This window comes from Amphiura filiformis, chromosome 5 (assembly GCF_039555335.1).
Source record: "Amphiura filiformis chromosome 5, Afil_fr2py, whole genome shotgun sequence".
Taxonomy (NCBI): Eukaryota; Metazoa; Echinodermata; class Ophiuroidea; order Amphilepidida; family Amphiuridae; genus Amphiura; species Amphiura filiformis.
In genome coordinates this window covers 12,548,416-12,574,058 of record NC_092632.1, presented here as the reverse complement: position 1 = coordinate 12,574,058, position 25,643 = coordinate 12,548,416, and the positions used below count along the sequence as shown (strand labels likewise).

Sequence of the window (25,643 nt, the reverse complement as noted above, 5' to 3'; positions counted from 1 at the left end):
ACGGTTCCGTGATGGTTTTTTGCTCCATCCAATTTCATTACGATCCGCATGGACGAAAAGTTAAGAGTGGAGCCAGCCAACAATCAATCAAGTGTTGTTAATTTAAGAAATTGCTTTGGGATTTGGGACTGATTCATAATCTTTAAGTATTTTATTTCATGGATCATATGATTAGTTGATTGTCCAGGTAATAAAAATAAAATAATAAACGTAAAGTTGCATATTTTTGATTCTGAATTTCTTTTGTAGTTTTATTATTATTCTTTTAAGACTTTATAATTCTAGGAACTCCGTGACGACATTTCTCATCTCGGGGAATTCCCTATCAATTTTCTCGATGTATTTTGGTGTTCGTCATCTGAAATTCCAGAGAAAAATGTAGCAGTTTGGTACCGCATGGTGGTGTTACGATTAAATTTTGATAATTGGTGTGTTCTAAAGATATTCTAGATTGTAACGGATCAACACAAAAGATTTAATATGGCAGGAAAACAGGTGGAGGAAGGTAGGAAGAGATAAGCTTAACTTCACAAACATGACAGCAACAATAGAGTCGGTATCATAATTATAATGACGTGTATTTTGGCATGTTTGGTTGTTATTTTGCTTCAGCTTCAGCTCATATATTGGCTGGACTCCAAGGAGTATTAAAGCCAAGCTTGTGCGGGGGTTATTGCTGTTTATTGATATAGATGACTTTTGAAGGCTTGTACAGACGGTGCTTTTACCATGTCTTCCTGTTTAAAGGAGTTCCAATCAATAATAGTTCTTGGAAAGAAAGATTTGTTGTGACTGCTTAGACGTGTTTGGTGTTGTAGAAAACTCTTTGAATTGTTGCGACGAGAGGGACGGGTTACTGGTGTCAGGTAGTGATCACTGGGGATGTCCACCTCGTTGTTGGTAATCTTGTACATGAGGGTCAATCTGTCTGCTCTTCTTCTGTCCTCCAGTGATTGCCCCCACCCGAGATCTTGCAGAAGGATCTTGCGCTGGACCCTTTCAATTTTGGTCTTGTGATTTTTCTGGTGTGGATCCCACACTGTGCACGCATATTCTACATGTGGTCTTACGAGGCTGAAATAAGCTGTTTCTTTGAGTTTCTGTGGACAGGAATACAGGTTGCGGCTTATGACTCCCTGCATACGACGAGCTTTGGATGTCGCGTGTCCAATATGTGAATTCCAGCCCAAGTCATCTTGGAGGTGGACGCCAAGATAAGGATGAGACTTCACCACCACCGCAAGTGTTTGGTTGCACAACTTGTAGTCTTGATGTTTAGGGCTACGGAGTTGGTGACATGCATTACATAACATTTGTTGGGGTTAAACTGCATTTGCCAGTCTTGTTGCCATGTAGTTAGTCTGTCCAGGTCGCCTTGCAGTGTCTTGGCGCCTGTCGGTGAGGAGATAGTCCGTAAACTAGATCGTCGCTCTGCAAATAAACGTGTTGATGAAGTAATACAGTCTGGCAGGTCGTTGATATATAAAAGAAACAAAAGAGGTCCTAGTACCGTTCCTTGAGGGACTCCTGAGTCTACGGTCACAGCAGATGATTGTCGTCCGTCCAGCACAACTCTTTGTGAGCGTCCTATGATAAAACTGGATATCCATTTGAGCAGTTGATCGTTGATTCCATGATGCTTGAGCTTATGAAGAAGTCGATGGTGGGGCACAGTGTCGAAGGCTTTCGTAAAGTCTAGTATAATAACGTCAACACTCTTCTTCTGGTCTAGGGCGCTACTTAGGTCATGGTGCGTGATAATCAGTTGGCTGTCACAGGATCGTCGTTGTCTAAAGCCATGCTGGGAGTCCGTCAGAATTTGGTGGTGGTCGAGATGAGACATGATTTGGCTGTTTAAAACGTGTTCCATAACTTTTCAACAAATACTGGTCAGCGACACAGGCCTGTAATTTTTAGCTTCAGCACGATCCCCCTTTTTGTAGATTGGTGTCACGTTAGCCGATTTCCAATCCAGCGGCAAGGTTGCAGTTTGAAGCGATTGGTTAAAAATGAATGTAATCATCAGTGTTCATAAGCATACAGTCTTTATGGTACCATTTACAGCAAGTATCACACCTGATTGCTTGTTGTCCCCACTTGCAGGCTAGTTGGCAAATCTGACATGGGTACTTCAAGGGGCGTGGCCCTGGGTTGGTTTCGAGGTCACCCGATTGAAGCAATAGGAATGTACACAGAAAATATAAAAACACACTCTTATCATGTTTGTTCAATACGACAACCATGGGTATTAAATAACAGTACTTGTAGGCATTTATTGTTACTCATCACAGATATCAAGGAACTATTGATCTTGAGATAGCTTGGGTCGATGGAATGGACGCCATCTTTGTTTAAAACTTCATGTTCACAGTAACTTAAATTGAGGCAAAATATGTAGAACAACACTACTAGTAGGACAACTTTATGGCTCTGGTAGTACTCCATATTGTAGAGAAAGAAAAGGTTTGGTCTCACCTGCCAGATGATCCCCAGTAACCGCTTTCCCTGCACCAGTAACCCAATTCAAGTTCTAGTCCATCATTGCAGTTGTCAATTCATCCACAGAGAAAACATCGGCCATCTTGAACAAGCTGTTGAATTCGGATACACAGAAATTGTGTGCAGTAAACTGAGTGAGAGTTTGATCTCTCTGAATGTCAAGGAGATGACAAAATTTAGTTAAAACACATCCGGAATAATAGTGCACCCAGTTGATGTAATTTTGGGAGCATAAAAATATCCAAAACAGTTGGAAAAATTGGATATTTGGCGAGAGGAAGAGACCGCGATGTGTAACCCCGCACAAGCGCCCTCAATTGCGTTGTTGAGGTTTTGACCCATAAAGTTTAGTATTTTTAAACCCATGGACATTGGCACATGGTGGTCATGGTATTATAGGTGTATTTGACAATATGGTTTAGTTATAAACAGTACAACATTACAGGAGTATTCAAAAGTCAATTCCCAAAATTTCAGTTGATTCCGATTTTGCGTTTGCGAGTTATGCATGATTTATGTGTATACTGCTCCATAGACAATGTGTTGTAATTTTGTTCTGGTATACCAGAACTAAATTCAAATTTCACGATATCTTTGCAAAACAAATTAATCTGCAAGAAATGTTTTGTACAAAGCATTATGCAGCTAGAGGTTTCCAGTGATATAAAAATCTCAACTTTTTTTGAGAAAAGTGAGGGGATGAGGCTGTGGATCACGAAATGCCCTTTTAACTTTTGACTTTTTTTTGTTCTTAAACAGAAATTTTGTACAGGTTTTTTGATCATATCTTTGGAAATATACCGATTTGGAACTCCTAATTTCAATATGTTAATGAGAAAAATAGGATCTCTCATTTGATATAAATTTGTTACATGATCATGATGATTAACGATAATAAAACACTGTAGACTACCAAAATCATGCTGTATAAAATGGCAATAATTCCATCACATTTACAAGGAACATTTACGTGTTCTTTTTGCATGAATGTTTGAAAGGGACAACATTTTATGTTATAGGTAAGTTTTAAAGAATTTGATTTTGATCAGGGCACCTTCCTTTAAGGTGTTAATTAATAAAACTGTTTCTTTTTATTGTATTTCTGCAGTGAAATTCCTGCATGCAGGAGTGCCAATAGAGATATTAAGGCAATATGGAGTGACATTTGAGAATGTACTAAAGCTGCCTGGTCAGGCAGAATATACAATGAAATGTGCAAGAGGTAAGTTTTGTTTCTTGCATATGTGACATGATCTGGTCCACGGGGCCAAAGGCGGCAAATTTGAAACTGAGATAATGGTAAAAATATGGAGTAAAAAAACAATAAAATAGACATCAAAAAACTTCATAACTTTAGAACCAAATATGCTAGGCCTTTGGTGTTTTCAGTAAATGATAGCCTATTGTAGGTATAATGTAATAATTGCAGTAACTCAATTTTCAAAAATGCCTCCTTTGGCCCCCATGGACCAGATTGTGTCACATATATACTTAAATGCTCACTGTAGTTTGTATAAGTGGTATTTTTTGTGCGGTTAATTATTTTTTGTCCTGTAACAAGTTAAAGTGGCCCTATTGGCTAGGGCAAAAACATAAGATTTTCTTTAATTGTCAATGTATTATAGGCCTATATGTGAAATAGCTTGCCCTGCAGATTACAAAAGTGATTTAAAAAAAATTCAATTGGACACTTAATTCACAAGATATGACAACTTTCTTTATCCTTTTGTATTTTGTCACGTCTAGTTGCCAGGTAATTATCTAATATATATATATATATATGAATAATACATTGTAAAGTATTTTCAGATACACTCACACTCAGGCATGGTACATGGGTACTAATGCAATTTTGATGCCATGTACAATATTATAGTTGCATTTGGTAATTTTCAATTTGCATTATTTGGACCGCTATAAATTAAAAAAAAGTTGCTTGTTCCCTGTAACTTTAGGCTTTTACCATTGCCTTCTAAAGACTTGGTAGTATACATTGTCAGCATGTGAAATTTTAAATAAACTGTTTTTTAAAGTGCTAAAGAATATTTGTAATAAAGGTTTGCTTTTATATTATCCGTGTGTCTATAGGTTTAACTGCATTTTACCAGGAGCTGCAATCCGTTCATGCAAGACTTGAAGGAGCAAGACACAATGATGGCAGAGGAGGATTACTCAGAGCTGTTCTCCTGTATTCCAAAGAATTCTTCCAATTAACAAATCATAACAGCAATCCTGATGATGTCAGAAGAATTGCAGGTGTGATATTATTTGTATTTTATAATGTAATTTGCTTGCTGTCAGTTTGTTTCCAGAAATACACTGAAATGTGTTTTGCTTGTTAACTGCAACTTTTCTTTATTTTTAGGCTTTAACCATTTCATAAGGTAGCCACAAAGCTTTTAAAATTCCTGTAGGTACTGCTTATAGGATAATGTTCAGTGTAATGGTCTAAAATCAGTAAAACATTGACACAAAAGTTTGTTATTTATACAAAGAGCAGAACTGAAGAAAATTGTTGACATTATTGTAAAATCAACTGAGCGTATGTGTCAATGTTTGGGAGTCATGGGTGTATTGGAAAGACTTTGCATACTTTCAAGACTCAACAGAATGACAGGACCATATCTTCAAGACATACATGTGGACTAGGTGCGTCTGGTAAACACTGTACTGGTATTGTGTCTCTACTCAAATTCATTATTAACTTGGTAAATTGGAAAACTTAAATCACTCAATAGATTAATCAGGTAAGTCAACAGACTAAAGAGATAGCCTTTTCATGGTATTTTTGTGGTACACAGACGCGTAGATGTACTGACTATGGGGAGGGGAGCAGGGAGCTACAATGGTCACTAATTATGACCCATTTGAACAATAAATTGCAAATTTTAGTATCGGTGAGTGGGACGATTTTGAAATGTTGCTCCCCCCTATTTAATTGACTCAGTGGCCCCGGTATGCTCCTGGTGGAAGTTTTGTACTGTTCGATTGGCCACTGTGTTGTAAGGTAGTAAACACCATACACCGTATTTGCTCTATTAAACATCCCCCTTCTATTAAATGCCCCCACATCTTTTTTCAAAGAAAAGTGACTGCCAAAAAAATGGCATGTTATGATCATGAAATTGCATTGAAAAATCCTATTCTAACTTACATTTCCATCCAATTCATTGCCACTTTATAGTAGAATGTTTGTATATTTAACTAAATCACATTCTGGCATAACAATTGCACTTACTGATCTAATTTCATAGTATTTTTTGATAGCACAATTAGACCACACACCTTGTCAGGTCAGGATTATTTTCCAATTTGCTCTTTCTCATGTACCAACTGAAGATAAATAACTGGGATGTCTTTTTTTTTGTTGACAGTTCTACTTGGAGAATGCCTGGCCAAGGGCTATATAGCAGAATTGGTTATTGATGATAGCATCAGGCCAAATATTGAGGAATTCTTCACCCATTATGGAGTGCAACGTCCGCCACAAGCTAAACCTGTTGTATGCTCTAGTTACATACCTATGGAAGATGGTGCTTTTATTGAAGCCATTTATAAGCAATGGTTTGGTAAGTTTAAATAAACCGTTTGCAGAATATATGACTTAAATGTTGTATGTGCTGCTTACAGACTTAGTCTTGCATCCCAGCACATGGGATTGCAATGCAAGACTGTCATACATGGAAGTACTTCAGGTATGGTAATGCACTTACAACATGTTTTAGACTAAATTGTAATTACTACCTAACTAAGCAATAATTTAATTAAGTTTCAACTTCTATTATACCATGAAAACATTTACACATGCTAAATCTTTGGTGTTCTTGAGACACTACCTGCCTTCTACATGAACTTGCAAACCTACAAAGGAATTCTGAATTCCATGCCACGGGTTAAGGCTATGCTTTAAGGCAAAGTCTCCTATAAAGTGCAAAGAGCACACTTGCCCAGATTATGAAATTGATAAATATTGGTGCTTTTATGGTAGGTTAGGTTATATTTTATTTATTCATGGCTTCATGCACCTCGTGGGTAATTTAAACAGAATCTTATTGGGCTATTCCAGGTGAAATCTGGATACCCCTATGCAGGGGTAGCATTAACCCCCGATCGGGGGTGAATGACCCCCTAAATTAAAAAAATATCAATTTTTCACCCTCCATATATTTGGAATGTGCAAGCTCGGGGATGAACTCTGACCCTCTACTTTTGGACCTTACATGTACTCCTCCTACCCCTGACTACACTGCAAAATATTTTTCACCCCCGAGATTTAATTTTCACCCCATGTATTGGATTTTCTGCAAGCTAGGGAGTGAAAAACACGGGAAAACAACCCCCAACTTTCGGGCCTTAATGCTACCCCTGCCCCTATGGAAGACATGATCTTAATCTTCTACACATGGGTGTATATCCAGTGCAGTATCTGTAAATACATGACTGTGTGGAAGATTAAGGTCATGTCTTTCATAGGGGGTGTATGGATATCAACTGGAATAGCCCAATGCAGTATCTGTAAATACATGACTAGTCATAGTGAATACATAATACCTTACTTACTGGTTCACTAATAGAAGATTATGTCTTATTTACATTGTACTTCTAAGACAAGTGTTTTGGAACCAGTCTGTTGACTACATTTTAATTTGTTATGACATATTTGTATGGTTTTCAGGACCAGCTGCCAGGTTGTCAGATGCTTATGGTGGTGTTGAAGCTATGGACATTGATGATGATGATAAGTACATACCAGAGGAAGGTAAGCACTGGGTGAGATTGTTACTGCTTTGATATGAATCAGGATTCTTGCAACCCATTCCTTACTGGTGTGCTAGTTAGGAGTTTCATTTTGTAATAAAAGTTTTAAAAAAGTGGTGATTTAGAGCTTTTTTTGACGTACTTTGAAATGTTTTTTATAAATACAAGCAAAGAAAATCCAGATTTGTAAACTCGAACTGTATTTTTTTATGGATTTAAATTTAAAAAAGGAAAGAGAATCTTTTTGAACCTGTCGGGTACATGCACAACAACGCATCGTGTTGCGTAGTCATGCAAATTAATAATGCACGGATACGCCACACCTACATGGCCCTTACCTACCTGGGTTTTTATTCAAGTTCTTTTGGCTGATTTAAATATCAAGATATGAATGGATTTTGGTCAAACTGCTCAAGGGGCTGTGAGTTTCCGCAATGTTGACGTAATGTGAGGTAGAAAAACAAAAGTTGTCGCTTTTTCGATGAGCTTTGATCAAAGTGCAAAATATGACCACTTTTAACTTCAACGGTCATTATTTTAATGTTCATTTTCTTGGTGAAATGATGATTTAGGTACACGATAACTCAATAAATGCAGCATTTATAAGTAAGCAGATATGCTTATTGTAAAAGCAGAATCAAGAAAATGTTTTCTCATTTTCTTTTTTTTTGGTCTATTTCTGATTTTATATTCTTGAAGAAATCCCGATTTTATGTATCATTATGTGCAGATTGGCATGTGTAAATTTTAAAAAGTTAATTTTATTGCCTTATATCTCCAAAAATAAGGCCAATATAACTCAATAAATGCAGCATTTATAAGTAAGCAGATATGCTTATTGTAAAAGCAGAATCAAGAAAATGTTTTCTCATTTTCTTTTTTTTTTGGTCTATTTCTGATTTTATATTCTTGAAGAAATCCCGATTTTATGTATCATTATGTGCAGATTGGCATGTGTAAATTTTAAAAAGTTAATTTTATTGCCTTATATCTCCAAAAATAAGGCCAATATCAAAAAAATTGGAATGTAGCCTCAAGATTAAAGGAAAAAATTGTGGAAAGCTTATTTTTGTTATGATGTACAAAAAAAATTGCCAAAAAAATCACTGTTTTTACACTAAACCTGTATTTATATTTAGATTCCTTGATGTCTTACTTTTAAAATGTATACTTTTATATGTCTTGCATGAATAATTAAGAGGTTATGGCACTTTTACTACATATGCATGTCTGAGAGTGCACAGCTGCCTTAACATATTGAATCATTATTTCGATTACAGTACGTATCATCCACTATGGCCTCAATAGAGATGACATCCTAAGACCATTGGGTAGAGCATTTGAAGATGACGTAGGTGTAATTGAACAAGTTCAATATACAAGTCACAAAAAAGGAAACAAAGGTGAGTTTCATTGTTTACCAGTCAGCTTGTGTTTCAAATCAAGGAATTTTTGTTTTGAATGCCTTCCCAAGTCTGTAGCCAAAAAAGCCTTCCCAAAGGGACAATCATCAATTTTCTTTAATAACAGAACACCCTTACATTCATATGTCATAAAAAAAGAAGAAATAGGTTTGTCTCAGAGAATGCGATTGAGCACATATTGCTGGCTGTTGCCATTTTTTTATGATGGTTTACATGTTTAAGCTTACTTCTACATCTGCCCAAAACACCCTTGGATGCACAGAAAAGATAAAAGAAGGCAGGTTCTGAGAAGCGTTTTATTATAAATTCACAGAAATTCTGATAAAAGTTTAGGTCTTTGCTGGTGTATACAGGTAGAGGTGTGTGTTGCAGATGTAAATTCAGAACTTGAGTATATGTGACATGATCAGGTCCATGTGGGCTTAAGGTGGCAAATTTGAAATTGAGATAAAGGCAAAAATATGGAGTAAAATACATAAGAAAATAGACATCGCAAAAGTTCAGAACTTTAGAACTAAGTATGCTAGACTTTTGGTTTTTCAGTATGTTATCCGAATGTTTGTATAAGGTAATAATCATCAAAAATGCTTCCTTAGGCCCCATGGAGCAGATCATGTCACATTATACATAAGAGCTATATATTCTGTTGTTCATTTAATTTGACACCATCACTATTAAATTATTCTCTTATTCTAGATCCTAGCCAGATTATATTGAGAGACATGAGGAATGTCAAAGATTATATTGGTGAGAATGGGGAGAAGGCTCATGGTGTCTTAATGTGGGATGCTAGCTTCATGAACATTCTTCAACAGAAAGCTGATGTTAAGAAAGCTGTTGAAGGTAAGATTATTATAACATTAAAGATTTACTTTAGTTTTCCCTATTTTAAGTTGGTATTTTGAGATCCACAGCCTCATCTAGTCATCCGCAACTGACTCCAGAAAAGCTGAGATTTGTATACCATCGGAAACATAGGACTACATAATGTTTGTGAGCATAAGCTTTCTTGCTGATTCTGTCATTTGACAAAGATATCATCCAATTTGTATTTTCTGGCTGTCAACAGGCCAAAATTACAACACAGTAGCCTATGGGATGCTGTATATAGATGTGTATAATTATGCATAACTTGCATATTCAATGTCTAAATCAAACTGAAATTTTGGAAACACACTTTTTTTTTTGATCTATTGAACCATGCTCTAAAGGAGGATGCTACAAAATACCCTTAGTAATTAGTATTCTTATTGAATTTACTGACCCATGACAGAGGTATTACCGAGCCCAGATGTGAAAGAAAACATGACACATTTCATGGATTGTGGACTTGGCTATGTGCATGTGTACTGTTTACAGTAAGTCATCAACTACTTCATATGTTGGTAATGACTTTTATGTGGCCAAGATTTCAATGTCACTTGACAAGAGAACACATGGTTTTAATTGTTACAGCATGTCTTTGGACTGAAGGATCTTGTCAAATATATGATAGCAAGTTATTTGGCAGGTTATTTTCGGAGTGGTGTATGCATTCAGAAATTGGGTTATTAAAAACAGCAGTAAATAAAATGGCAAAGATTACATATGCTATATTCAGGACAACTTCAAAGGCAATAATTTTCTGTTTTGAAACATTAGAGCCAGTATAAAGATAGCAGCGCATGTTCCACATGGACATGAGGGATGCCCCTTTAAATGAATAAATGGAACAATCATATTTCCCATAGAAATAGAGAGACAGTTGTAACCTTGAACACTAGGATAGTCTCACATTTAGGACCTGATTTGTTTTAGGCACCCACCATGCCCTACCTTGCAGAACTATATTGTCAATTTGAACCTCAATTGTTTTCAAGTTATGACTTTAAACAGCAAAGTTGCAGATTGGTGGTATTGTACACTCTACCTATAGGCACCTTCCACTTTGTAGAATGTTAAATTGGTCAAACTTGAGGTTTACAAACAAGCAAACACAACTTCCTTTCTAGGTCATACCAGTAGAGGGCAGACTGTGGTGTACTGTACCCCATTATTTCCTTTTCTGCTTGGTAGTTTTTGTTGATCAAGTATGGAGAAGAAGTCAGTGCATCTACAGTAGATACATAATAAATGAAATCAGTATTAACACTGCTCAAAAACTGATGTTGTTTGTTCTGTGTAGACTTTTAAAATGGATTAATAAATGTACTTTTAGATAACATTATTTATTTTCCTTTCTCTGGTTTCAGAACTACTTCAGCAAGATAATAACATTCCCCGCCAATTTGCAAATGTGTTGATGAAAGACGTAGAGCTCAGCCATTTTCAGGCATTTTCACCCAGCCTATACAAAAACTAGCTGAACCTAATAGGGTTGTTAGACTAAAACACTGTTTAGGGAAAGATCAAGTGAGCATCAATTGTCAAGACTTAGCCAGGGCTGTGTATATAGTATGGATTGGTAAGTACAAGATATGGGCTACTTCTACTATTTTTCTTGTCTTGTTTGACCTGGGTTAATCACATAGGCTACATTTCAGAGAGGTTTTATAACCAATCTTATCGAAAGTAATATGTTGTATAGTTAAGACTTGACAAGAAGTCTTTACTCATCATAACTTTGTGAAAGGCTCCTGCAACAAATTTGTATGATTTACTCTACATGTTGATCGTAAACCTTACTTGCTTATGGCGGATGTGTCCCCAAACCACAATGACTTTCCCAAGGTTTCTGTGCTACATCGCTGTTTTGAAATCTGCTGCCTCTAGTCTGGTGTCCTCCATGAGGATGTCAATGTAACTAAGGGCTTGTCTTACAGGTTTCCTTTTTCCATGCTTCGGTATCCAGTGAACCAATGTAAACACTGCCCCCACTCCTGGAACAATGTCCTGCAAAACTGGTTCTTCTCTCCCTGTAAACCATCTTTGTAAAATAAACTGTACACTTGCAGTGTAAATTATGATGGATTTAAACTTACATATTGTTGTTACTCTTTCTAAAATGGACCCCAGATCTTCATTAGTTCTCACATGATATCTAAGGCATGGTATTTGAACATGTAGGCGTTGATTCATCAGACTAGTAGGCTTTGTCATGTCCTATACCTTTTGATAAGTTCAAAATAGTAAAAACAATGACATATGTTTTTTTTTTAATCCTTAACTTTATCATACACAATCAGGTAACCAGTCTTCAACAGAGAGACAACAAGGAGCAGAGGCTGTTCAACAAATGGATCACACTCCCTCTGATTCAGCAGGTAAAGTATGATTTATCACAACATTGTGCTAAATTTTTACGAGTGTACATTCAGTAACCAATTTGCCTGTCAATACTAAATTGGCTGCAGGTCTCAAAATCTTGGAACAGCCCATTACTAGTCCGAAGGGTCATTAATCCAAAAAGGGTTGAAATTAGGGTTTAGGGCATTAGGGGCTGGCATTTTCTACGGGGAGGGGGGGGGAAATATACTGGGAGGGGGTCGTAAATGTTTGGAAAGAAAAATAGGGGGGGTTCATAAAAGTTTTGATGACCAAAATGTAGGGAGTCACAAGATGACCACAGACAGTGTGTTTATTTTATTCAAAAAAACTGATTTCAATACAATTTTAGCCTGTTTAAGGGGTAAGGTATATCGGTGCTGGGGGGTCATAAAATTTTTGTTGCCGAATTGGGGGTTCGCAATTTTATTGACGTTGACTTTGAGTAATTTGGGACCCCCCCTTTCCGAAGAAAATGCCAGCCTCCGTATAGGCGAATGATAGGTGAGGATTTTGTTAAGGGTTAAGGTAAGGGTTAGGGAAAGCATTAAGGTTAGTGTTAGGGTTAGGCTAGGGTTAGAGTCAGTGTTAGGATTAGAGTCAGGGTTATGTTTAGGGTATTGGTTATGGTTAGGATTAGGACCTAGGTAGTAGGTTGGGGATAGGGTGAAGTTTAGATTTTGGGTTATGGGTAATGATTAGGGTTTATAATTAAGTTGGGTTTTTGGACTGATGATCCTTCAGACTATCGACCTATTACCCAAAATCTAGAGACAGAAAGCCTACTAAATAAAGAGCTTCTGATGCTGATATGTCATTGCATCTTTTATTTATTTATTTATTTATTTATTTGGAAAGTGAAGAACTATAGGCATTTTTAAAACAAAGTTTTCCGAAGACAGCTGCCATTTGTTATGACCTAGTTCATAATAATATTCCTGGTCATCACGTAGCTGTTGGGGGCAACACTTACGCTATGTGCGCTTTGTATAATGCATGTCACTAGCGAGTGCTTATGTGAATTACGGGAGCGTAAGGACGCTTGTGTACGTACGCTGCATACGCACCTGGTGGACGTGACCTGGTTTTCGGAATGTTTTGATGTTGATTTAAAGTGGTCTATTAAGTGTTGAACTGATAAGTGTCTTTTGAAGAATGTAAGTGAAGAGATCCCAAACATAAACCAGGCAAAAGGAGGCAACTGTGAAATGCAACTAGCATAACAGATTCCTGCAAAAATTAGCAGTTTTTGAGAATATCACAAAATTTGATTTTATTTAACTGCCTCAAGGAAGGCATATGGACAATAGAGATGTATGGATGGGATTTCACACCAATAATATTTAATATTGGTTACATGGCAAGTTGGTGATGATGAGAACTCAAATTGTCAAAATTGCCTCATTTGGATTAGATTGTATCACAATGTAAAAAGGGAAAAGTGAAAGACAGTGCTTTGTAATATTGAATGTTACTCTCTCATTGTATGTTGGCATGTTTTTTTTTCTTGTGAATTTACAGGTTCAATGTCTCAACCCAACTCAAAAAAAGAACCAGTGGAGTCTGATGACTTCTGCCACAGTTCCAGTTCCAGAAATTGACCTCAGTCCTGATATATCCGCACCAGTAAAACGCAACAAATGCATTCGATGGAGTACAATGGACAAGATTCGTCTAGAGGACAATCATCTGAAAATAGTTCTTCCCGTACACCCTCCAATGCACAATGGTATCCCTGCACCACAAGGCAGAGCAGGATTTGGGGCAACCATGCAGGCTATGGTCAGTGCTGCTGCCAATGCAAATATCAACAGTCAAGCACCCCAAGCCAGATCAGTACACCAGCCTGCAGATCTAGGTATCAATGCCTCAGCGAGGATAGTGCCATCTGGCACTAATATTTCATACAATCAAGAGATGATACAGAAACCGCATGACGAAAGAAGCTTAAGTGATGAGCCTAGGCTTACATCTTTGGATCAAACAATATCGGAAGTAGGTCTTAATACACAACAACAGCCACAGCCACCGCCACCAAGGCCACAAGAAGCAGGTATGGTTTTATCGGTTGACCGAATAGATCCTCTGCGTGGGCCTAGCTTAGAAAACGCAGCTCAACGTCCTGTTGTTCAAGCACCAACACATGGAAATGCTGCAGAGGGCACTAATAAATTACTAACAAATAAGCTGCAGAATTCTGTTCCAATGGATGCAAATGGTACTCCAAATGTAACTAATCAACGGCAGAATGGTCAACCTAATTGGAGCATACCCAGAACAATGGATTCTGTTGGTCATATGAGACTAGGGCATGATGGGCTAGCGACCGAAGCAGCAAAGACTTCCTCAGCCACTCGTACTACATCTGGTACCCAGACAGTATCTAATGATGAAGGCAGGATGATGTCTGCTGGCTCGTGGGCAGCTCCTAGAAATAACAGCAATGGTAGTTTACATTATGGAAGGCAAAGCTTACCAAATCAAGGGGCTTCTTCGTCGACCCAGAACACATCCAATGATGAAGGCAGGATGATGTCCGCTGACCCGTGGGCAGCTCCTATAAATAACAGCAATGGTAGTTTACATTATGGAAGGCAAAGCTTACCAAATCAAGGGACTTCTTCATCGACGCAGAACACATCCAATGATGAAGGTCGTTTGCCGTCACAACAGAATTGGAGTATGCCTAGGAGTATGCAAAATGGAGGAAGCTTACATCTCGGACAGCAAAATTTACTCAATCAGTCAGTAGAAACGGTCCCTAATGCAGCACAGAGTGACTTGTCTCAGCCATATCGACTTCCAAGTGGTGCATATGAACAGAGGGGTGCACAGCTGTTGGTGGATCCTCAACGAAATATGGCTATGGCTGATGGTGGAGCCGATGGCTTACAGATAATAGGTAATGGAGGTGAGTCAGTGGGTTGTCACAATACAGCAATTTATAGTCTAACATCTTTCAGACTGGTTAATTTGTTGGATAGTAGCTTTCATGACGCTTAATTTTTTTTATTTCTCATTGCTGCTTGCAAAAAAGAGCAACTGATAAATTGCCTATAACTCCGTAACCAGAAGTTAAATTTTCATGAAGTTTACACTTTTGAAGGGCTATTAACTGATGTAAATTGAAAATTTTCATCAAAACACCATTTTTGAAGGACTAGTGACTAACAGGAAGGAAGGTGCCAATACCTTCTTTAACAAGGCATGTCAGGACGGGGTCCAATGAACAATACTGCTTGGAGAATTCATAATGATTTTCTTTTCTTCGTTCTCTGTGGTTAAAGTAAAGTGATCCAAACAGTTATTCACCGATACATCTATGAAGGTAGAGGTATCACTTGGAGGAAACAAATGGTGAATAAGTTGGATTTTCTTTATGAAATATTTTGATGTTTGACATATTTGCCTTAATTTTGTCACAGTGTATGGGCTATTTCATTTGAAATCTGCCATACCCATATAGAGGGAGTATGTTTTTCAAATGGAATTGGCTTGGGTTAATTACTTCCTGCCTATATCTTCCATAAATGGAGTGAGGACTTCAAATGGAAGTTGCCCAGCTGCTTATTCAATTTGAAACTTATACATCCCTCTGAAAAAGACATTAGCTAAATCTTCCACAGGGGAGTGTGGATTTCACAATGGAATTTACTAACAGTAATCAGACTCCAGCAGCCTGCAAGTTCAAATATGAGTTGCAATGCCCATCTTTTAGGAATTTTGATCAACCTCCGAGATGAATAAAACTGTTAAGCTGAATTTATACTCAATTGCCGAGCGATTGCGATGCAACGCTTTTGGAAAGTGATTTGCAATCGCGGAATTTTGCAATGCATCGCTCATCGCTTTTGCATTTATACTTATCACGGCGATAGCGATTGCAGAAGACAATTAAAATGTTCTAAATGCCACAAAATACATTTTTAGAACATTCATTGCTGGCAATAATTATTGCTCCCCAAAAGTTAATAATCGAGAAAGGTAAATTAATTAGCAAAATAATAGATCCAGTTGGTTGGAAATAATTGGTTGATGCATTCACGTGTCAAGCGATAGCGCTGGGAAGTTGAGATTTCTTCAACTTGCAAAAAGCGACATCGTTTTTGCCTCGGCGATTTGTATCGATTGATCGGCTTGACGCTCTGAAAATGGAAGCAAACAATGAGCATGCGTGAGAATCGCTTTTCTGCAAAAGCGATCAAGTATAAATTCAGCTTTAGGATCTGTCAAAAGGCATCATTTTTGCCTGTGCCAAGAGCAAACCCTTGTCGTCTAAAATGATTTGTGTGTGGATGGTAAGCTAAGACAATATTGAATAATTTTGTATGTGGATATATTACATATATATTATGTTACTCAAAATAGGGTTTCAGACATGATATGGCAAAATATACCTGAAGAGTAACACCTAAACCTTTAAATTGTTTTACAGGACAAGTCAGGACATCATTTGCTGGTAACTCTGTCCCTCCAAACCGAAGAATCTTCAACAATAGCACCCATGCAATATCCCAACGCAGTCAATCAGTGCCACAGCCCAGCCCTAGTGGTAGCAACCCTATTGCCCAAGCAAGTGTTTCTCCCCAGGCATCACTAGCAATTGGTCACCGCCCACCTCTGCAGATTGTTTCTCCATTGAACAGAGAGATAGCTATTGATGCTACCGAATAGAAGCTTGATGCGGAGAGAAGATGACAGAGGTAGGATTTCATTTTTGACTATCTCATCATAACTAGAGTACTTATGTATACATATCCTATATCCTTTGGCACACAGTAGACGCTAACCCACACAATATCTAAACCTTTAATGGCTATGAAGTACTTTACCTATAATTTAGTTCATGCTGAAATAGGTGAACCTCATACTCATGACATTCAATTTGTGTTTATTTTCCTTTTGTGGTTAATTTAAATTTGCAATTCCCTTTTTAGAAACCAGTTCAAATTGTATCACAACGAACCAACGTGGCTACCTATGTCTTCACATGCCTCACTTGATCATTTGCTCTTTTCATAAACATACAGTATCTGTGTACTGTGGGTGGGAAAATAGGTTGTGGGTATGCCTATTGGCTGGGTGAAGGTTCAGAAGAACATGCCAGATTGGGAGGTAATCATTTTAGGCCTTTGTGAACAGTCCAATTGGCCATGCCACTTATTTTGTAGTTGGGCCTTTTTAGAATTACTGAGCTAGTTGGCAAGTGTCAAAGAAAGTTAAGAAACAGCTACGTAGAGAAATGTCATATTACACTGCAACAATTGATACTGTACAGTCAATTATGTATGTGGTGTTATTTCCATGCATAAATTAATTACAAAAATCTCATTTGTTGATTATGACATACTGGTATAAAGATGGGTTATTATAATAGATCAGTGTAATATGCGATGCAGCACATCAGATGGCGGGGGGGCTTTGCAGCAAAGTGCTTTTCAAGATATAAACAGAAAAAATAACAGAAAAAAATAACAACAATAATAAGAATTTGGGATGCTTTTTCACTTATTACAATTACAGACAGAGTTGACTCAGAGAGAAGCAATGGAACGAGTGGTAGACAACCTGGTGTGGGGCAGGACTCACTTGAACAACAGCAACCTCAGCAACAGCAGCAGCAGCAGCAAAGCCAGCAACAGCAACTGCTCCGACAACAGCAGCAGCAAAAGCAGCAGCAAAAGCAACAACCGATGCGACAACAACAAGGACATCCTCCACAACAACAGCCACACCAACAACAGGTAAACAACAGGTGCACTACTTCACCAAGCAAGACCCTATATAAATAACTGGCCTCAAAAAGAAACTTATAATTTTTCACAAGGTCATATCTTACAATCCTGTCGATACAAATGAACCAAAATTGCACACAGGATTACTTGAATACTCTACTCTAAATACTGGTCAGTAACCAAGCAGTTGTCCAACTGACACAACAGCAAAATGCACTGACATGGAACAGCTTCCAGGACCACATTCACAGCTCAATAATTGGCACCCAACACAAGAAATCTGTGAGTAAGTGGAATAGTGTGGAACAAGACCTGGTTCTTGAAGAAAGTGTGTGAAAGGCAGAAGCAGCCCTGCTCCACACTATTCCACTTACTTGGGTTTGGGTTAGGTGTTAGGGGGGTTATGTTAAACCCATTCAAGATATTGAGATACCTTAGCATGATAAATTGTATTACTTGTTTTATCTTCACAGAATGGAGACAGTCTGGATGTATTGTTGAGTGAGAACAAAGTTGGTGAACTTAGTACCGATGGAGGTAGTAGGTCGTCAACTGATGGAGGCAGTAGGTCATCGACTGATGGAGGCAGTAGGCCATCGGCAGTTGGATCTGATTCTTCCTCTGGTAAGGGAATGATTCATTTGTTTGGAGAATAATATAATAATGATGGTTACAATGATATTGATAATGATGATGACAATAAATCATTAATATTCATGAGATACTGCACAAGTGGTTATTTTCGCGTAGAGTTATTTCAAGATTTGAGTGATAGAGACATTTTTGCTATTGATATTTATCGTGATTGGCAAGTTTTGCTCTATTAATACACATTCGTGAGGTGTTAATTTTGTGGATGGATACTACATGGTTTCTATAGGGGAATATGGCAACTATTTCTCCTTGGTGTTGGCTACAGGCTTTATTATCACCCATGATAGCAAGTATCGGGAAAAATAGTTTGCTTTGTTTCTCCTCTGACCATGTAGTATTTTTATAATACAACCTATTTCACATCCTTAACAAAGTCATTTCAATTATTATATAATTGTAAACAAATTAATGTCCCTGTAATTTAATGTCTAGATGATTTGTCCTGTGACAATTTATTACCCAATTGCTAAATGTATGTTAAGATGGGGCGCTTTAATGGATGCAATATGAAAAATCACCACAGCAGGATGCTTTGTATGGGAAGGACACCAATTGGGTTGAATATCTGTAATAATAAGAATGATAATAAATAGAAATAGATAATAAATGAGAAAGAAGCATGTAAAATGTCCTTCAGTGGCTCTGCAGTGAGTAGAGGGTGATTTATTTTGACCAGGAATACTAGTTTAATATCAATATTATGATATGTAATAATATTATTTAAGATAACTTAATATGCTTTGATAAAATATGCCCAATCCATCATATTTCACATGTGCTGGATAGAGGGATTGGTGCTTGCAATAGCCCTTTGGTCATTCTGTAAAAACGATTCATTGTGTAAAATGAATATGCATATAATGTGTTTAATTTTTTGTCAACAGGTCCAGCGAGTTGTCCTTATAATGGCATCACATACGTATACAATCCCACACCTTATTTACCTTCTGTGAGTATATTATATATAGTTGAAACATATGTATAATAATTTAAATCAAAATGGCTTGTCTTATTCATAGTTCATATATTTATTTTAAAAACATTAAACTGCATTTTAAAATAACTTGTTGTAGGAATGTAAATCATTTAAATGTGACCTAGACCTTGATAAAGCAGGCAACAATCTAAATTTTAAGTCAAACAATATATCGCTTTACAATTGATTTGTTTTGCTGTTCAGACATTGATTCATTCAGAACTAGTTGTGATATTTGGTAGTAAAATGTTAAACTTGCCAGTTCGTCCATTTCAAACAGCTGTTTTTTACTGATCATACTTTTAATAGATGAGGTAACATGTCAATGTCATGATCAAACAGTTGGTCACCAATGGGCATTGTTTTCTTGCTTACAAGGGTGTGTGTTGATCATCATTGTTGAGGTCCATGTTGTAAATACTGGTGCCAAATACGGCTATCGAACATTGAAGTGTTATAATTATACTATTACTCCAAGCGTGTCAGTAAACCAGTCCCTTATCTGTGCTGTATCTATAGGTTTGATTTTGTGACAATTTTACAAAAGGACCAGTTTATGTTGCAGCAACTACAGCATTTTCACCTAAATTGTCTTCAACTTTGCTTGTTGATATTTGGACATTAGTGATAAGCCACTTGCTTTATTTTCTTAACAGGATAGAAGCATTAGTGTACCAAGTAACATTCGACTGAATGCTTTTCAAGGTACGTTTCATTAATCTATTTTATTGTTTGTTCAATTATTGTTTTGTCCAATTTTCTGGCAACTCATTTGAATGATTTTCTCCAAAAACTGAGCATTTTTACATTAATTTGATGTATCAGTTGAATTTCTCCGATGTTTTCATTCTAAATTATGTACTTTTATATAGTTTAGATCAATAATTTAGCAGTAATGTGACCAAAAGGTCTTCATAATTCACATGGTTATAGCCAAAATATTTAATTCTCCATCATGAGAGCCCACTTGGGTACACACAGTTATTTGCGTCGAGCGTACTACGCAAATACCGGCGCAAACACAGCTTTTGAGAATTGACCAATCACATGGTCGTTGCTAGGCAAGGTCAAGGTTTCGGTCATGCAGGTCGCGCGATCGTGTTATTCTATGAAAAGTACGCTGACGCAGAAGGTACATCCTCTCATGATCGAGAATTTGTTATAGAGGCCCTGCATGAAATTATCGATTGGCTCCAAACAAAGGATTTGAGCCGGTGTCCTTCATCGTAGTTATGGCGGAGTGCAGTCCATTCAAACAAATGTTGTCATCAACCTATTTGATCGTGAGTGCAGGGTTATGTGTGAGACGAACTGTCACGGTAGATTGCAATCATGCTTTTGTTGAATGGATTTGAGTAGTCCGCCATATTTACGGGATGATACTTCACATGCAAGGCCTCTATTTTGGCTATAACACCAACCTTAAATGCAGCCTTGTTTGTTATCTGCATGTAATGTGCTGTGTTGCTAAAGCACGCTCAGCACAACATGCACAAAAACTTTTGGGATGCTTATTTCTTTAACATGCAAGTAATCATATGATTTCAACCTTTGCCAAAAAGTGGTATGAGTGACATTCCAATATGGTATATTTCCCATGGGCCAATCAACATTCTTGTTAATTAATTAGTCCAGTTTCTTGGTTACAGCGTTCTTTTGCACAAAATTACTTACATGTATTAACTTGTTATAACCCTGAGTAATATGAAGTTCAACTTCAGGGTTTCTGAAGTTCAACTTCAGGGTTCTCAACAGTTTTTTTTACTGGAGGCTACATTTAAAAACCAAGATAATATTGCAGAGCAGTAAAATCTTTTAAGATTAAAAGCACAACATAATGGGTAGGATCCAGGGTCACCTTAGGGGTCTGGTGGATGTAGGAGCAAAGCCCTGAAAGCTCTGGGCTTTGAACAAAATTAGGTTGAAAATGATTTTTACTGGACATACAGCTTCTGAACTCCACAAAAATAAAAAACCAATGACTTAAACTTATAATGAAATCAATTAATATCAAATTCAACATACAGTGTTCAACTTACCAGTTTCCATTTTTTCATTTTCTTTTCCATTTTATAAGTAAACGTTAAGCCTATTATTTTTATTAGTCCACCCCAAGAATTGGCATAAGGGGCAGTTCTTCACAGGCCATTTGAAATGCATATTCCCAGGCCGGAATTAATGATGAAGATATTTAAATAATTTGGTGCTAAAAGCTTGTTTAAACTACATTTATTACTGATTGGCATCATTTACTTAATTATTCAGTTTCATATTTTGCTCATTCAAATTTATACAAATTTACTAGTAGTATTTTTACTGTACATTATACAGAGGGTCTTTTTGGTACAAGTCGAAGAAACAATGGAACAGAGCCGGTGGCATCTGTGAGTCACACATTAGGTATGTAGTAGTGATTGTTGCTTATGGCATCCTTTTCCTATATAGACTAAACTTCCTTTGAAGTTGTGTGAAGATTACTGAATTTTGCATAGCCCCACCTTCAAACACCTGTGGTAAACAGACTCTATTCAGTAATATTATAGTGCACCATTTAATTGGGACCATAGTGCAACATAGTGTCTGTTACCAACAGCTTTTTATATGTCTGTATTTTATTTTCAGATTCACAAGACGGATCAGTGCACCATGACAATGAAAATGACAAGGATTTTGTACGTAATTTAAATCAAAATTGCAGAATGAAAATCAAGATAGTTCTTGATCCAATGAAGTCCATAATACCAGACTGGCGCAACATAGCGTGCAAATATGGAGTGAACAACGACATGATCACATACTGGAAAAGTAAACCAGACCCGCATAAAGGACCTACAGACCATCTACTGGAATACTTGTCAGCGGCAAGGCATGATTTGAAGGTTGACGAGTTTAAAGAGGTTCTTAAAGAGTACAAGCGCTATGATGTGCTAGATATATTGAAAAAACAAGGGTATTGATGATGTAGGTATGTAATATGATGAGTTCAAGTGTAAAATAAGCTATTCCAGATAAAATCCATATACCCTTATGAAAGATATGACCTTAATCTTCCACACTGGGAGTGTGAATTTCAAATGTGATTACCTGAATTGGTGACTCTATTTGAAATCTACACCCCTGTGTGGGAGATTAAGGTCATGTCTTCCATAGGGGTATATGGATATTAACTGGAATAGCTCAGTAATACTCTGTGCTACAACAAATAACAATGGTAACACAAAAATGCACTTAACAGCCTCAGATTTGTTTTGCATCTGAAGGTTTAGCTTGTGTTGATGTCAACAAACATGTTGATGACTTCACAAACTGTATTGGAGCTAAATTTCCTGACCAGAAAGGTTTTGAGCAAGATTTTGTCGATATTCGCTGGCGAAGTGATGTAATAATTGGATTAACTATATAGCAATAGGGTAAAACAATTTTTGAATATACCACACTTTACTAGTAATGCTCATGCGGTACATCTGCATTGAACCATATCATGCTGATCACACGCACCTGTACGATTAGTATATTTAAAAAGAACGGTATTGTATTCCACCTATGATTGTAGACATGCACAGGTGATGAGTGCAGTGCGATATATTCAAAAATTGTTTTACCCTATTGTTATGGTAGTTAATACGATTATGATATCACCTTGCCAGCGAATAGGGAGCAAGTGTTTGACTTTGTAAATGAGGTCATGAAGTTGATTTTACAAAGCATTTTAAAACCCATCAGGCCTTTAAGTTCCAGTTTTGTGGCATCATTGATTCTTGTTTTCCAACTGGTACATCTCAGTTGTAATTTGTAGTACATGTAAAGGATTTAGGACCAGAATGCCTTATCTGCAATAGCTGCCAGGTGTCATATTGTTAGATTTGTACAATATGGAATGCAGAAATTGTCAAAATATATATAGGGCAGCTATTGCAGATAAGACTTCTTGTCCTAAACCTTTTGATGTATTTTTGTGTAGACTTGTAGCCCCAAGTTTGAAGCTGGTGAACTCAATCGGAGTTGTGCTCTACTTAATACAAACCCTCACCATTTTGAGTGTAATAATAGATTCCCTATTATCTTGGAGGTTTGGGAAAAGGATAAAGGTCATTGGACCAGTCAACTATTGTCTGAAATAAGGAACAGCATTTGTGTATATTATTGTTTCTTATGCTGTCCGTAACTTCCCAATAGAAAGTATCTGGTCAGTGAACTCCTCACTAGCGCCTGTACAAAAATTAATACAGACTACTCTAAATGATTGTATAATGTCCTCCATACTGATTTGTTGACAAATAAAAGGAAATAATGGTGACCTTGAAGACAGTGCCAGTTTTATTTTATTTTAAAAATTATAATAGAGAAGAAAAGGGAGATGGTGTATTATAATGTAAATATTGGAATAATATTTTGTAAGTAAATATACAAAACCTCTATTCTTGCTTTCTGGATAGTTTATATAATATTGAAGTGGTGTCAGAGTTCAAAAACAACAAAAGCATGTAGCAATTTGATACATCAAATGTTATGTTTATAAATATTCAGTCACACAGTAAACTAACAATTTCAACAAATAAAGATGATTATGTATTGTATATAGATGTAATTCCAAATTATTATGAAACAATGTGATCTTAATGGTTTTGCATTTATAAGCCTTAAACAAACTTCATAAAAAATATTACATATTCTAAATATGAAATTGTGCCAATTGATTTGAAGCAAAGACTTATATTAAAGTAAAAGCAAACATTTGTAAAATGTTTAAGCTTAGAGATCTCTGCAAACAATGTTTCTTCCATAAACTGGCTGAAGTTCTGAAACCCATATTGGGCTTTTTGCTTTATGAACAGATTTGACATTTGGGGGGGTGTGGGAATCACATCAACATTTGTGATAAATGAAGTTCTTTGTACCTCTAAGGTCAGTTTATATGTTTGTTTTTCTCTTTATTTTTCAGTGTAAAATCTAAACGAATATTTAAAAAAACTCATGCAGTCTCTTCTTTCAGGAGTTGTGTGAAATATATACTTTAAAAGTACAAGCTCTCTATTTAGCTGCAAAAGATCTCCCTTATTAGTAATTTCATTTGTTTAATGTTGTTGTGTATACACAATGTTGTATAAATCTATAAAACAAGCTTTTAAGTATAAAGCAACATATATCATATTGATCACAAATTGTTTTGTTAATACTGTATATGATATTTTATTCTTTGATTCACCTCAAGTTTGGTAGTAGTGTACAATTGCTGTACATGCATATTTTGCCGGTTGCAGTTTCGAGTCACACACGTGAAGTTAATCATGCAGAGCATATACATATGCGTACAAGGACAGTTCGCCGATATGCTTGCGGCACAACCGTGAATAAGGTTTGGCATCACTACTGAACTTGAAGTGAACCAATGTAATAGCGGCATTAATATTTTGTGATTTGAACTGTTCAGAGCAGTTTTGTGATTTCTTGTAGTCATGGTTACAAACAGCTGCACATTAAACCTATGGGTACAAATATTTTCACTGGCTTGTAAATCGTGATTCTGAAATAAGCGCAAAAAGCGTAAAATAGAAATTCTCACAAAAATATCCTGCTAAACAGTACAAGAAATTCATATGTGCCTGTTATTGGATTTTGAAATTGTACATATGACAGAGAATCATATATGTACATCCATATCAAAGCGATGCATTAATGGCTGCTACATGTGTTCATTTCACATAATAGTTAGCATAAATACCAGACTCATCTCAAGTGTAGGTCACTTCAAATCATCCCCAAGTCAACTTGTATAATGAATGTTCTTTGTATTCCTAAACCATGTGACTTGGGATGATTTGAAGTGACCTCCACTTCGGAGATGAGTCTGGTATTTATTCCTAGCTATTATGTGAAATGAGACACATGTAGCAGCCGATAAGTGCATCGCTTTTGATATGGATGTACACATATATAATAACATGTTTAACTCTTTGAAGGTGACTGATGCAGGAAGCATGTCAATTAGAACGGGTATCATGGACCAGTCATCTTACAGTGCAACAAAGTTAAAAATGCAGCTATTGCATGTATGATTTGAATTGCATGCATGCATGCAAATGACAAAATATACTTAAAAATCATTTATGCTCTATTTTATGCATGACTTTCACTGTGTGTGTATCTAATCTATGCTACATTTAGTTGTACGTATAGTTATGATTGGGTGTCTTCAGAGCTACAATATACTTAGATCAGCTTCAATATTGTTGATATTGATATGGGTAAGGGTAAATTGAATTCGGTATGTGCAGATGAATTCAAGATAATCACAACATGCACTGATTATGCCAGATACTAAATGCACGACCTTCATCTCCCACACAAGCGGTG

General features: G+C 36.7%; 2 protein-coding genes across 4 annotated transcripts; both read left to right on the top strand.

Moving 5' to 3' along the window:
* The first annotated feature begins 302 nt into the window (after positions 1-302).
* On the top strand, positions 303-17,579 carry LOC140152644 (uncharacterized). Of its 3 annotated transcripts, XM_072175073.1 has the most exons (10): positions 303-505; positions 3,608-3,721; positions 4,588-4,755; positions 5,874-6,068; positions 7,175-7,258; positions 8,538-8,660; positions 9,378-9,524; positions 10,913-11,124; positions 11,846-11,923; positions 13,446-13,492. In XM_072175073.1, the coding sequence occupies exons 1-8, from the start codon at positions 481-483 to the stop codon at positions 11,020-11,022; spliced, it is 966 nt and encodes a 321-aa protein (XP_072031174.1). In that variant the 5' UTR covers positions 303-480; the 3' UTR covers positions 11,023-11,124; positions 11,846-11,923; positions 13,446-13,492. The 3 variants fall into 3 exon arrangements, with proteins under 3 accessions (XP_072031174.1, XP_072031173.1, XP_072031172.1); XM_072175072.1 differs by lacking the exons at positions 303-505; positions 3,608-3,721; positions 4,588-4,755; ... (2 more) ...; positions 8,538-8,660; positions 9,378-9,524 and adding exons at positions 16,360-16,627; positions 17,448-17,579 and having other exon boundaries at positions 11,014-11,124; positions 13,446-14,826; XM_072175071.1 differs by lacking the exons at positions 303-505; positions 3,608-3,721; positions 4,588-4,755; ... (2 more) ...; positions 8,538-8,660; positions 9,378-9,524 and adding exons at positions 16,360-16,627; positions 17,448-17,579 and having other exon boundaries at positions 11,014-11,124; positions 13,446-14,835.
* On the top strand, positions 16,606-24,926 carry LOC140152009 (uncharacterized). The gene is made up of 7 exons (XM_072174310.1): positions 16,606-16,627; positions 17,448-17,668; positions 18,133-18,283; positions 19,198-19,262; positions 19,946-19,994; positions 21,621-21,689; positions 21,912-24,926. Exons 1-7 carry the CDS (start codon positions 16,606-16,608, stop codon positions 22,244-22,246), a joined length of 912 nt encoding a protein of 303 aa, XP_072030411.1. The 3' UTR covers positions 22,247-24,926.
* The last annotated feature ends 717 nt before the right edge of the window (positions 24,927-25,643 follow it).